This window comes from Ovis canadensis, chromosome 1, assembly GCF_042477335.2.
Source record: "Ovis canadensis isolate MfBH-ARS-UI-01 breed Bighorn chromosome 1, ARS-UI_OviCan_v2, whole genome shotgun sequence".
Taxonomy (NCBI): domain Eukaryota; kingdom Metazoa; phylum Chordata; class Mammalia; order Artiodactyla; family Bovidae; genus Ovis; species Ovis canadensis.
Window position 1 is genome coordinate 121,679,671 of NC_091245.1, and position 14,868 is coordinate 121,694,538.

Below are 14,868 nucleotides of genomic sequence, written 5' to 3' on the forward strand. Positions count from 1 at the left end.
TTTCACTCTGTTGATTGCTTCTTTTGCTGTGCAAAAGTTTTAAAGTTTGAAGTAGTTTGTTTATTTTTGCTTTTGTTGTCTGTGCTTTTGGTGTCATATCTAAGAAATCATTGCCAAATCCAATTTCATGAAGTTTTCCCCTGCATTTCTTATAGGAGTTTTATAGGTCTTACATTTATTTATTTAAAGTTAAAATTTTTATATGGTGTAATACGAGTTTATTTCTAATACTGTTCACTGAAGAGACTATCCTTTCCCCATCATGTAGTCATGGCACCATTGTTGAAGATTATTTGACCATATAAGTGGAATTTATCTATCTATTTTTTGCCATTGGTCTATATGTCATTATGCCAGCACCATACTAATTAAGGGGCTTCCTAGGTGGTTCAGTGGTAAACTATCTGCCTGTCAGTGCAGACACAGGAGATTGAGTTTGATCCCTGGTCAGGAAGATCCCCTGAAATAGGAAATGGCAACCCACTCCAGTATTCTTGCCTGGAAAATTCCATGGACAGAGGAGCCTGGCAGGCTACAGTCCATGGGGTTGCAAAGAGTCAGACACAAATGGGCAACTGAACACATACTATTTACTGTATTGTAGCTTTGTAATGTGTTTTGAAATCAGAAACTATGAGGCCTCCAGCTTTATTTTTATATCTCAGGATTGTTCTATTTGGAGTTCTTTGAGAATCTATATGAATTTTAGTATTGCTTTACGTTTCTGACAAAAGTGTCTTATGGATTTTGATAGAGATTTCTTTGGGTAGTATGAACATTTTAATAATACTAAGCCTTTCAATCCATGAACATAGGATGTCTTTCCATTTATTTATATCTTCTTCAATTTCTTTCATCTATATTTTATTGGAGAAGGAAATGGCAACCCACTCCAGTATTCTTGCCTGGAGAATCCCATGGATGGAGGGGTTGCAAAGAGTCAGACACGACTGAGCGACTTCACGGAATTTTAGTATTGCTTTATGTTTCTGACAAAAGTGTCTTATGGATTTTGATAGAGATTTCTTTGGGTAGTATGAACATTTTAATAATATTAAGCCTTCAATCCATGAATGTAGGATGTCTTTCCATTTATTTATATCTTCTTTAATTTCTTTCATCTATATTTTATAGTTTTCAGTGTATGAGCCTTTGCCATGTAGGTATATTTTGTTCCAAGGTGCTTTATTAACTGTGGTGCTATTCTAAATTGGATTGTTTCCTTAGTTAGTTTTTGGATTGTTCATTGTTAGTGTATAGAAATGCAACTGATTTTTGTGTGTTGATTTTGTATCCTGCAACTGCTGAATTTGTTTATTATAAAAGTTTTTTGTGGAGTATTTAGAGTTTTCTACATATAAGATTGTGTCATCTATGAACAGAGATAATTTTATTTCGTCATTTCCAATTTGGATGCCTTTTCTTTCTTTCTTTTTCTTTATTCCTAATTGCTCTGACTAGGGCTTCTAGTGGAGAAGGCAATGGCAGCCCACTCCAGTACTCTTGCCTGGAGAACCCCATGGATGGAGGAGCCTGGTGGGCTGCAGTTCATGGGGTTGCTAAGAGTCGGACACGACTGAGCGACTTCACTTTGACTTTTCACTCTCGTGCCTTGGAGAAGGAAATGGCAACCCACTCCAGTATTCTTGCCTGGAGAGTCCCAGGGACAGGGAGCCTGATGGGCTGCTGTCTATGGGGTCACAAAGAGTTGGACATGACTGAAGTGACTTAGCAGCAGCAGGGCTTCTAGTACAATGCTGAATGGAAATGGTAAGAGTGGATATTCTTGTCCTGCTCATGATCTTGGAGGAAAAGCTTTCAGTTTTTTTACCATTGAGTATGGTGGTGAAATGGCAACCCACTCGTATTCTTGCCTGGAGAATCCCAGGGATGGGGCAGCCTGGTGGGCTGCCATCTATGGGGTCACACAGAGTCAGACATGACTGAAGTGACTTAGCAGCAGCAGCATGGTGTTAACTGTGGGCTTGTCCTATATGGCCTTTATTATGTTGAGGCAATTTTCCTATATTCTTTATTGAATGCTTTTATTATGATAGGGTATTAAATTTTGTCATATGCTTTTTCTGCATCAATTGAGATGGTCTTTCACAAACACATTTCTGTGAAATATTTTGCAGTTTTCCAAAATGTTTTGCAAGATTCTTATCAATTTGTGCTAGCCATCTCCCTCTTTTTCCCTTCAGAATCCTTTTTGTTGAATGGTGATGGGAGGCATCATGTCTCCTCTTGCTTGGAGCGAGAAATAAAGATATTTTCTCACTTGGCAGAAACAGGGAGGGCTCTATTCTTTCTGGGTAACCAAATTAAACATTCCCTAGTAGCTATTAATTAATGATTAACATATCATCTAACACCTCCTTCTTGGACTGACTTTTAATCCAATTAAGTCAGAAGCAACTTAACTTTTGTATTTTCTATTAACTTATACATTCAAATAATATTTTATATAGCTGTGATTCCAGCATTGCTTAAGAGATTTTCCAAACTTGATAGGACCTGTCATCCATCTCCAAAGAAGCCAACTTTGCTGCTAACATGGAAGGGGAGTAGCAGCAGAGGTGGTAGTATCTAACTCCACACAGGTAGACATTGTCATTCACACAGAAATATAACTATGCAAAGTGGCTGGTAACCTGATTTTTGGTGTGGAAGTTCACAGAGTCTTCCTCTGTGTCTTCCTCTTATCTCTTCCAGTGGGAGGCTGGATCTTTTCCAATCCGGAGGGAGTGTGCACTGCAGGAAACACCAGTTACCAGTATACTGCTCCTTTGCCTCTGTCTGCTCCCCACACCCACCATGGCTGTGAGCACTATCCTGGCATCCGAGGACACCACCGGCAGGCTCCCTACCCTTCTGTGTACATGCATAGAAATCATTCTCCCTCAGGTGTGTGATTCTGCTAACAATACCCTTGGGGGTATGGATGGTGGTAAGGAGTAGATAAACAACTAGTAGAAGTAAATATCTGAAGATAGACTCCATCTTATCTAATATATGTAATATTATTATATATTAAAATTTTGATGTTTATATACTAATAGTTGACTATGTCGTTATAGCATTATTAGTGTTTTAGAATTATTTCAAATAATTACAAAAGCTGAGAGACAACCAGTCTCCCAATTTCTAATGGGTGTGAAAGTCCTCCTCCCAGGGCACTGGTGTACTAAGCAGTTTCAGGCTGCATCTCTAAAAGCCAAGTTAAGTCATGGAGTTCTGAGACCCTCAGCTCATTGCCCTCACATGACTCTTTTCTACAGTTGTAATACATGGCTCAGTCCAGAAAATATTGGGCCCAGTTCGAAGAGCCATTAGGAAGTTTTGGGAAGCTAGCTCACTCTACATCCAGGCTTTGGTCTGATTTGGCAAATATTTATCAAGGGTTGACTTTGTGCCAGGTTTTGTCCATGAACAAAATAGATTACAGCGCCAATCATCTCACAGAGATTCTATTCTCATATGGGGACACTAACACTAAATGAAACAAGTAAAGTTCATGGTATGGGAGACAGAGGAGTGTGTTAGGATACCAGGGACATCCTGAGCTTTGTACCTGCAGATGACTTTGCTGGTCATCAGCTACCTGTCCCTGTGCTCCATCGCTGGCAACTCCCAGCAACCTTGAAGCAAGCTGCTTCTAGGAAGGGAGAAAATGGAGCTTAATGATATCAGAAACTGAGCAGGGTTCTCATTTACTTCTTGATTCTTTCCTGGGGTCAGCACACAAAACACATCTGAGTATTTCCTATGCACCAGGCACTCTTCTAGGCAGGGGGGTAAGGAAGGTGATTAAGGTTTAATTTATTCCCTGGAGGATCTCAGGGTTATGCAAACACATATAATTAATCTTAATACAGTATAGTGAGAGCTCTAATGTGGTCCTCAGACCTGTAGCATTCCCCGGGAACTTGTTAGAAATACAGACTCTCAGGTTCTCCTTCTGAAAGAGTTTGCAGTTTAACGAAATCCCCAGGTGATGCTTATGCACATTAAAGTTAGAGAAACATTCTATAAAGCACACAAGCCAAGGTGCTATGGGAATGAAAGAAAAGGGCAGTGAGGCTTAATGCTTAAGTTGAGATTTGGAGATTTGGAGAAAAGGATAATGGCTGGAGTGGGCAGGGGTGAAAGATGGATGACATGGGACACAGGCAGAAGTGAAGGGCATTCCATGTGAGAGAGTGCTATGAGCAAAGGTAAAGAAGGCGGAGAGTACCTAGGTTGTCCAGGAATGGTTTGGCAAAAGAGAGGAGAAGGAGGGAGGCAGTGTGGTGGATGCAGGAGTTGAGGCTGAGGGCTACACCATGAAAAGGAGTGGCTTGGCCAGGGATGTACATGAAATCCTCTTCCTATCTTTCCCCTCCTTCCTTCCCTTCTTCCTCTCTATTATTTATGCACCATTTGTGCAAATGAAGATTCAAATACATAGAAGACACTATTCCTGAAATGTTTAAATCTCCCTGGGGTTGCTGAGAAAAATAGGTCCTGATCCTCAGAAATTTCATCTGAAGCACTGGTGGCCTTAGGCTTGTTTTGAGGGGATGATGACATGGCCCATTTTAAAGGGGATGTAAGCATGGTGACCTGAGTTAGATCTGTGTCAAAAAGGGAAAATCATCCCACCTGTCTGAGCCTCATCTATAAAATGGAGGTGAGAAGTTGTTATAAAGATTTAAAGATGAACAGTACACGACCCAGCTGGTAAAGAATCTGCCTGCAATGCAGGAGACCTGGGTTGGGAAGATCCTCTGGAGAAGGGAAACACTACCCACTCCGATATTCTGGCCTGGAGAATTCCATGGACTGTATAGTTCATTGGATCGCAAAGAGTTGGACATGACTGAGAAACTTTCACTTTCAGTATGTGGTTGACATATAGTTGACATTCAATAAACTTCAATAACCTAAGTTCCTCCCTCCTGTTTCCTTCAGAAAGTATCAACACACAGTTGGCACGTGTGGCACAAGCTATGGTTGTATTTTGACCAAGGATAATGTCATTGGTCACCATCTTTATAGTTTCCATGCTTCATAAATTGAACTGTTGTTATTTCCCCAAAGTGAATTTGATAGAAAACTCCAGCAATAATCTGCAAGTTTTCTCTGGAGCTGACAATTGGACTTCCTTATCCTCCACACCCCACGCCAGCATCCTGTCTGTACCCCACACCAGCGGACCAGTCAATCCAGGGCCTAGGTAAGACCAACACAAACAGCTTGCTCATTATTCTTGGAGGTTTACTTTTTAGCATGGGGCGTCAAATTCATATTTTTTTCCTGGGGTGCCTTGGTCTAAGCTTTTGTCCTGACTTCTAAGCCACTAAGAAGTGAAAATAACAAGGTCAACTCTTCGCCCCTGGAAAAAGTATGGTGAGAAAGCTCTACTCAGTCATGTAGTCTTTTCATTTGTAACTTTGGTATTTTTTTAAGAGGGAAAAGATATTGTGGCCTGAGATTATTTGTCTCAAGTCAGGAAGAAATACTGTGAACAATGGTGGTAGCAAATAAATACTGAACATCAGGGAATTAAAAGGGAAAAGTGCAAATATGCACTGAAACCTTAAGACCCTAGATTGTCTATATCCTCACAAGCTACTCATTCTAACAGGTGGACAGATTTTGGGCCCCTGGGCCTCAACCCAGGCAATAGGGCTGAGAGGATCTTGTAGGACCCATAGCATAACTCTTATACCAGAGACCAGCATTCAGTTCTGAGTGTTGGAAATCAGTGTGATGAGTAGAAAGGAAAGGGGCCTGGAATCTGACAAATGTGGCCTTCAGTCCCAGTTTCACTTATTGACTCTGTGACTTTAGGAAATTTTCTTAGCCTCACTAAGCTTAAACTTTCTTATCTGTAACATGGCAATAATATGAGCCACTCTGTAGAGTTATGGTGAACACCAAAATTAAAAAGAGCATAATATATACTGTAAGCAATAACATTGTATCAATATATACATGTCCTGTTAAGTTCAACTTAATTAGGCAGAGTTTTGAGAAGGTCCCAAAAGCAATTCAAGATTAAAAGATGTCCTGTCTTTTTTGGGGGGAGATGTTAGATGACTTATGACTTGCAGGTCTAAACAAGTTTGAGGGTCATAGGACTTTGATTCACATCAATGCTCCTCACTCTTTAATGTGCATTAGAATCACCTGGGATGTTGTTCAACTGCACAATCTGATTAACAGGTCTGGGTTAGGGCCCAAGATTCTGCATTTTTAACAAGCTTCCAGGTCTTGCTGTAAACTGTGATCTTGATTTTGAGGTTGATGTTGCTATGGCCCTTGAGCAATCTAGTGCTGTGCTGTTAAGGCAACAGCTCCCAACTGCTTTTGGCTCCTGGACTCTTGTAATGCAACTGGTCCAAACTGAGATGGGCTGTAACACACAGAATGTTAAAGACAGTAGATAATAAAGAATAAATTCTTAATAATTGTTTATACTGATGCATGTAAAAATGATAATATTTTAAATATTTTCAGTTACATAAAATATTATTAAGTTCATTTGTTTCTTTTTATTCTTTTCTCAAGTGTGGTGTCTTGAAAATTTAGCCTCATTATTTGTGGCTCACATTATATTTCTGTCGGACAGTGCTTGACTAGAAGACCTCAGTGAAATGCATTTATTTGTGCTGTGTTGGAAGTGAGGGAAAGGGTGTCCTTGAAGCTATTAGATAAATAATTATGTGCCAAGTTCTGTACTAGATCCTTTATGTAAGTCATTTATAGGATTCAAAGACATCCATGAGGCTGCTTTTAAAATTCCTATTTTCCTGATGGAGAAACTAAATCTCAGAGGCACTAAAAACTGCCTGAAGCTAAGACAGTAAATAAAGTAACTCAGAGCCCATGGTTTTTGAATCAGTCCAGGAAGCATCAGAAAGGGTCTCTGACTGTTATTGTAGAAGAATTTCTTTTGAAAACTGGGGAATTGGGGACAGAATCCCAGCAAGCTGAGCTGGCTAAAAAACCCAACAACCCCCATGGCCTATCTAGGTTTTTGCAGGTTTCATATGGTCCAAGGAGGTCTGTGAATCTGAAATATGGCAGAGTGCAGGGTGGCATTTCTACCTCTGGTTTCATCGGTGGCATGTTTAACCCATTGCTGACTCTAAATATTTTTCTAGAGAAAAGCAAAATGTGTTCAGTACTGTCATTGGGTAATGAGCCTATTATCAAGCAAAGTAGGGACTCTGAAAAGTGATGATGAAAATACTGGAAGTTATTTTGCTTGTGTTGACTGCAGTCATTTTAATCCAGGTTCTGTGTTAAGGTGCAAAATTGGCTGCACATCACAGTCAACAGGAAAGCTTTAAAAATTCTGGTACTACATGCCAGACTAATTAGATCAGAATCTCTGGGGGGTAGAACCTATGTGTCAGTAGTGTTTTTAATTTGCTAAATGATTTCAGTGTACAGTCAAGTTCATGACCCAGTGATATTGGATAGAAAAGTCTAAGAAAGTGGTCCAGTTCACTGCCTTTCTACCAGGGACCAGAACTGACGGGTAGAAACCTGGAATGAAAGAATTAATTATAACAATCACCATTTACTGAGTGCTGTGTTTTGGATTTCACGTACTCATTTCCTTATTCAATCCTCATATAAATATTTAGTAAGATATGTTTAATTATCACTCCAAATCTTGAAGCTAAGGAAGCTGAGGCTTACCTATTAAATAATTTGTACAAAGTCACAGAGCTAATAAGCTGCAATGCTAGGATTTAAACCTAGATTTTCTGTCCTGGTTATCAGGCCACATCACCTCTCTTGGCCAGTGAGAGATCTTACTCACAGATTATACTACCCAAATAGCCTCCTTTCAACTCCCCTGCACATTTACTCAGGTAGCAAGGGAAGCCTAGAGAAATAAAATGCTGTGTTAAAACTGAACAACTTGCTAGAGGCAAGGGCCAGCATCAAAATGCAGGTCTCAGGACACCTAATTGTATGCTTATTCTACTACATCTTGCTGCTTCTCTGCAGAAATGGGACCAGTGTGTGTCAGAGCTGGAAATAAAGCCATGACTAGATACTGTCTTTCTAACTTGTGTCCCTCTCAGCACTGTGTATGTGCTAATCAGAAGGCAATCCTGTCTGGGAGTATCATCACCATTCTCTCTCTCTCTCTCTCTCTCTCTCTCTCTGTGTTTCTGCAGCCCATACCCATGCCTGTGGACCATCAACAACAGTGGCGGGGGCCCTGCTGGGTCGGGCTCAGAGGTGCATGCCAACTCCCCGGGAGCATTTCTCCTGGGTAACCCAGCTGTGACTTCGCCTGTCTCCACCCAGACACCCACTTCGGTTAGTGTGGAGGTTCTGGGGGAGCCTTCGCTGACCAGCATCGCCATGTCCACATGGACAGCAGTGGCTTCACATTCCTTTACAGGCTGGGGTAGCCCAGGTAGGGGTGGGCACCATTCTCCCTCCTCACTGCATAGTTAAGCAGGATCCTAGTGAAGGTGTCAGTAGAGAATCTGCTAGATGTAGAGCTCTTAGAAGAATCACCTACTGATCCCAGTGAGTCAGACTGCAGAGTCTCCCCACCCAATGAAGTGGGTTGTAGCAGAAGCCTCCTAGGAAACGGTTTGGTTTAGATGACGCTAATTTTGTCACCTGCATCTCTCTACCATTTTCTCTTTGTGCTCCCATTTTTTTCTGCAGCTTATCCATGCCATGCTTAGGCAACAAAAGTTCGTTGAGTACCTTCCTTGTGCCCTGACCCTTACTCTCAAATGATTCTAGAAGGCTGCCCCTCCTGTTCTGTGGACATAGTGTAAAGCTGGTAAGTGAGCTCAAAATTTACCTAGCCTAAGGCTACTGCTTCATAACTTTGTACAGTCCTAAAGGTATGTGTAGCCACAGAGCTTCTGCTTTGAGACCAAGAGAGGGTGTAAGGCCATGGAGTGAAGTTAACAGAAGTAGAGTTAATTACATGTTATAGCATTGAGAACTGAGGAAATGAAATCATGTTGCTCCTTGGCTCAGAAACTTTGGATGACTCACCATCACCTACAGATCAAAGTTGATCTCTGCCATCTGCCCTCAAAACATTTCTCCAGCTTTATCTCCATGTTACCCCCTTAGCATCCTCTGTTTCAGTCAAGGCATACGTTCTGCCTCTATCTTGTGAACATTCAGTGTTCTTTCCCACCTCTGTACCTTCTCTCCTGCCTGAAATTTCCTTCTCTGCTCAGTTCCACCTGTGTGAATCCTGCTTATCTCCCATGGACTGACCAGAGCATCACCTGCTGCATCAAGCATTTGATCTGCCTGGGTTCCGTGCCTTCCCACTGGTTTTGCCTCTGTTATAGAGCTCATCTCATGCTCCCTTGTATTTTTAGTACCTGTGTCTCTCTTCCACTAGATTGTGAGCCCCTTGAGGGAAAGGCCCAGCCTTCTCTTCTCTGTTCCCCACAGCAGCACCTGGTTCTGTGCCTTGCCTATAGGAGGTGCCCAATAAACTCTGGCTGAACTGCATGGATGTGAAGTGCATATGTGAAAAGGACAGCTATAGAGCTCACTGGGGGGCAGAGCTCAGAGATATATGTCTCAGAATGGGCAGCGGGTCAAAGTGGGAGATCGGGGACACTCTGGGTGTTACATTTGCAGTGCAGCCCTTTCTCAGTGATTGGTTGTGTAAGGAGATGGTGTGGGCTAGGGTGATTGTTCCTCGACTCTGGTCCTTGGATCCCCTCCTCTGAACCACATGGAACACTGAGAAATAAATTCTTTGGCACACTCCACACCTCTTGAATCAGAATCTTTGGAGGTGGAGTCCAGGAATCTGCATTTCATACAAGTGTTCCAGACAATGGTCTCAGCCAAATTTGAAAATGACTTGCCTGGAACAGAGAAACAGCATGATAAATACTCCTGGGATCTCCTCAGATAAGAGTTTCAATCTCTGCACCATTCTAGGCCGTTGCTATAGCCAATGAGCAGAATCACGTTTTATTGGTTTTCCTTTTCTACCCCCTACTGGATGTGCTGATGACTGCAGGAGTGAGGTCTCCAGACCTAGATGATGGCTCTCTCAGCATCAACAGCATGCTGCGCTGACTGGGCAGCTTTCTTGGGTCATTCCTGAAGGTCTCTGAGAATCCATTCGGAACCTGGCCATGGCTCAGCTGTTCCCACTGAGGCAGGAGACAGGCATTTATAACTGATCTCCTGTTTACATTTCTTGAGGCAAGAAAAAGATGGGCTTCAGGCCAGACATTTACAGCTAGCCACCTGTTTGCATTTCTTGAAATAGACGATAGGTAGGCTCCAGGTTAGATATCTACAAGCAGCCTCCTGTTTGCTCTTCTAAATGGAACTAACAAAGGAAACAGGATAAATAGTCAATTTTTGTCTCCTGTGGACACCCTAAGGGAACAGTCATGGCAGGAACATAGAGGAGCTAAACCTTGTCTGAGTAAAGAATCAAGAGGTTATATATTTGCCATCCTTGGGGCAAGAGAGACAGTTCATATGTGCAGAAAGGCTCCTTGGGGTCAAAAAGAATGGTGTACTGCCCCATAATATGTGATGTTAATATGTGATTCCATAGGCCTCTCAACTGGAATCCATCTTGGAAAACAGTTGTGTGTGCATGTTGGGAAGGGTTCTAGGGTAGGTCAGGTTTGGAAAAAGAAGCCAGATAATTGGCAGAAGATAAACAAAGATCGGAAGAACTGTCATATATAAATGGCTTAAACACTTCTTTATTGTGTTCCTCCTCTCTGGGGGGTACACCTATACCCTTTCTCTTTGGGTATGTCTTTCTCCCTTGCTTCCATCTTAAGAAACCATTCCTCTGTGTGCTGCCCCACTTGTTGTTGTGCTGTGCCTCTAATAATAAACTTTGAACCTGCATTTACAGTTTTTGCCTCCATAATAAATGCATTTTTCACTGGAAGAAAGAGTCCAGAAAAATAGCTTCTAGCCTTTAGCCCTTGCTGGTCTGGTGGCTCAGTCTTCTAGTTTTCATCCAGGCTATCCAGGTTCAATTCCTGGGCAGGGAATTAAGTTCTCATTTCATGCCACCACTCACTGCTGGGTACCAAGATCACTGCCACAGTTCCATCAGTAGAGCCCATGCAAACCCACCCATGCCAACTCTTAGCCTGGGGCATCCCAACACAGCACTGTTGAGTCCTTGGCTCTTTCTACAGAGAAGGATCTTTTAACATGTTGTAGTTAGCCTGTTTTCTGGTGCCATTCCATTTTTGGACCTGGATCTCTGGCAATGATGCCACTCCAAACACGTGGTGACCTTCAGTCAGTTCAGTTCAGTTCAGTTCAGTTGCTCAGTCGTGTCCAACTCTTTGGGACCCCATGAACTCCAGCACGCCAGGCCTCCCTGTCCATCAACAACTCCCAGAGTTTACCAAACCCATGTCCACTGAGTCGGTGATGCCATCTAGCCATCTCATCCTCTGTTGTCCCTTACTTCTTCTGCCCTCAATGTTTCCCAGCATCAGGGTCTTTTCCAATGAGTCAGCTCATCGCATCAGGTGGCCGAAGTATTGGAGTTTCAGCTTCAACATCAGTCCTTCCAAAGAACACTCAGGACTGATCTCCTTTAGGATGGACAGGTTGGATCTCCTTGCAGTCCAAGGGACTCTCAAGAGTCTTCTCCAACACCACACTTCAAAAGCATCAACTCTTCAGCGCTCAACTGTCTTTATAGTCCAACTCTCCCATCTATGCATGACCACTGGAAAAACCATAGCCTTGACTAGATGGACTTTTGTTGGCAAAGTAATGTCTCTGCTTTTTAATATGCTGTCTAGGTTGGTCATAACTTTCCTTCCAAGGAGTAAGCGTCTTTTAATTTCATGGCTGCAATCACCATCTGCAGTAATTTTGGAGCGCCCCCCAAATAAAGTCTCTCACTGTTTCCACTGTTCCCATCTATTTGCCATGAAGTGATGGGACCAAATGCCATGATCTTCATTTTCTGAATGTTGAGCTTTAAGCCAACTTTTTCACTCTCCACTTTCACTTTCATCAAGAGTCTCATTTGTTCTTCCCTTTCTGCCATAAGGGTGGTGTCATCTGCATATCTGAAGTTATTGATATTTCTCCCGACAATCTTAATTCTAGCTTGTGCTACATCTAGCCTGGAATTTCACATGATGTACCACTCTGCATGTAAGTTAAATAAGCAGGGTGACAATATACAGTCTTGATGTGCTCCTTTTCCTATTTGGAACCAGTCTGTTGTTCCATGTCCAGTTCTAACTGTTGCTTCCTGACCTGCATACAGATTTCTCAAGAGGCAGGTCAGGTGGTCTGGTATTCCTATCTCTTTCAGAATTTTCCACAGTTTATTGTGATCCACACACTCAAAGGCTTTGGCGTAGTCAATAAGGCAGAAATAGATGTTTTTCTGGAACTCTCTTGCTTTTTTGATGATCCAGAGGATGTTGGCAATTTGATCTCTGGTTCCCTTTCCTTTTCTAAATCCATCTTGAACATCTGGAAGTTCATGGTTCATGTTATTGCTGAAGCCTGGTTTGGAGAATTTTGAGCATTACTTTACTAGCGTGTGAGATGAGTGCAATTGTATGGTAGTTTGAGCATTCTTTGGCATTGTCTTTCTTAGGGATTGGAATAAAAACTGACCTTTTCCAGTCCTGTGGCCACTGCTGAGTTTTCCAAATTTGCTGGCATATTGAGTGTAGCACTTTCACAGCATCATCCTTTAGGATCTGAATTAGCTCAACTGGAATTCCATCACCTCCACTAGCTTTGTTCATAGTGATGCTTCCTAAGGCCCACTTGACTTCACATTCCAGGATGTCTGGCTCTAGGTGAGTGATCACACCTTTGTGATTATCTGGGTCATGAAGATCTTTTTTGTACAGTTCTGTGTATTCTTGCCACCTCTTTTCTTTTTTAAAATAAAATTGTTTATTTTCTTTTTTTGGTAGTAATTTTATTTTTTCTGTTTATTTATATATTTATTTTACTTTACAATATTGTATTGGTTTTGCGATACATTGACTTGAATCTACCATGAGTGTACACGTGTTCCCCATCCTGAACCCACCTCCCATCTCCCTCCCCATTCCACCCCTCTGGGTCATCCCAGTGCACCAGCCCCAAGCACCCTGTATCATGCACAGAACCTGGACTGGTGATTCGTTTCACATATGACAACTTACATGTTTCAATGCCCGTCTCCCATATCATCCTGCCCTCACCCTCTCCCACAGAGTCCTAAAGACTATTCAATACATCTGTATCTCTTTTGCTGTCTTGCATACAGTGTTATCATTACCATCTTTCTAAATTCCATATATATGCATTAGTATACTAATTGGTGTGTTTCTTTCTGGGTTACTTCACCTCTTGTTAATATCTTCTGCTTCTGTAAGGTTCCTACCATTTCTGTCCTTTATTGAGCCCATCTTTGCATGAAATGTTCCCTTGGTATCTATCTATAATTTTCTTGGAGAGATCTCTAGTCTTTTCCATTCTGTTGTTTTCCTTTATTTCTTTGCATTGATCACTGAGGAAGGCTTTCTTATCTCTCCTTGCTATTCTTTGGAACTCTGCATCAAATAGGTATGTCTTTCCTCTTCTCCTTTGCTTTTCACTTCCCTTCTTTTCACAGCTACTTGTAAGGCCTCCTCAGACAGCCATTTTGCTTTTTTTCATTTCTCACTCTACCTACACTTATATCTTCTCCCCATCCTGCAACAAAGATACCCTTGCCATTTCAAGCCACCTCAGAACACCTCTTTGTGCCTTGCTCAATCTCGACCTAATACACGCCCACACACGCCACCCTAATCTGCCCCTCCCCAGGCTTTCCACCTCACCCCAACTGCCCTTCCACATATCAACCCAATCCATACCTGTCTTGGCCCAGTCCACACCTCCACATATCTACTCGCTCCACTTCACACCTACCCGCCTCACCCCAACCTGCCCTGACACGTGACTACCCTCCATACTGCAATCTGTCTCACCACGTACCCATGAGCCTCAATCCAAAGTGCCCCTCCACATACTTACCTGACATACTTTTACCCGCCATGTCACATGCTTACCCACTTCAACCCATCCCACTCTGCCACACAACTGCCTGCTATGCCTCAATCTGCCCTGCCATGCAACTAACCAACTCACCACAACCCACCCAGAATATGCCAATTTACCTTGCCTCAACCCAAAGCTACAAATGCTTACTAACATTGTTCCAACTCATCTTGCCACACACCTACAGCCTCGCCCCACTCCAACCCTCCACATGTTTACATGTCTTGCACAAACCCGACTCACCACAAATCTAAGTGCCTTGACAAACCTGCCTTGCCACACACCTACCTGCCTCACTCAATCCATCTCACCACATGTCTAATTGCCTCGCATCAAACTTGCTTTGCCAAATGCATACCTGCTTCTCCCAAATCTGCCCAGGCACATTCCTATTCCTGCCACTTTAAACCTCTCCACCTCATGCCTTCATGCCTTGTCCAAACCCAACAAAATACATGACTACCCTCCTCACCCTAACCTGCCAAGCCACACACCTTCCTGACTGGTTCAACCCACTTCATCAGAGGGCTATCTGCCTGTTGTAAACCTGCTCTGACTCACATTCACCTGTCTTATCCCAACCTGCTCTGCCACATGTCCACCAGTTTTGCACCCAGTTGCTCCACTGCTTACCTCGCTGCCTCATACCAACCTGGACAGCCTCACGTCTACCTGCCTTGCCCCAACCTGTCCTATCATGTTCCTATCCACCTCACTCCATTCATGCAACATACACCTACCTGTCTTGCCTCAATGAACCACATGTCTACATGCTGTGCCAAACACCAATTCATCTCACTCCAACCC

At 42.7% G+C, this 14,868-nt stretch overlaps 1 protein-coding gene across 2 annotated transcripts in view; it reads left to right on the plus strand.

Annotated features, from left to right (window-relative positions):
* Positions 1–9,504, plus strand: part of TBX19 (T-box transcription factor 19) — a 33,867-nt gene extending 24,363 nt beyond the window's left edge. Inside the window, exons 6-10 of one of the 2 annotated variants that reach the window (XM_069548811.1) lie at positions 2,716–2,907; positions 5,083–5,218; positions 8,184–8,328; positions 8,689–8,809; positions 9,222–9,504. In XM_069548811.1, the coding sequence (XP_069404912.1) occupies positions 2,716–2,907; positions 5,083–5,218; positions 8,184–8,328; positions 8,689–8,763 (548 nt within the window). In that variant the 3' untranslated portion in view covers positions 8,764–8,809; positions 9,222–9,504. Of the gene's footprint in view, positions 1–2,715; positions 2,908–5,082; positions 5,219–8,183 lie in introns of both variants that reach the window. The other variant, XM_069548804.1, reaches the window with a different exon arrangement.
* The last annotated feature ends 5,364 nt before the right edge of the window (positions 9,505–14,868 follow it).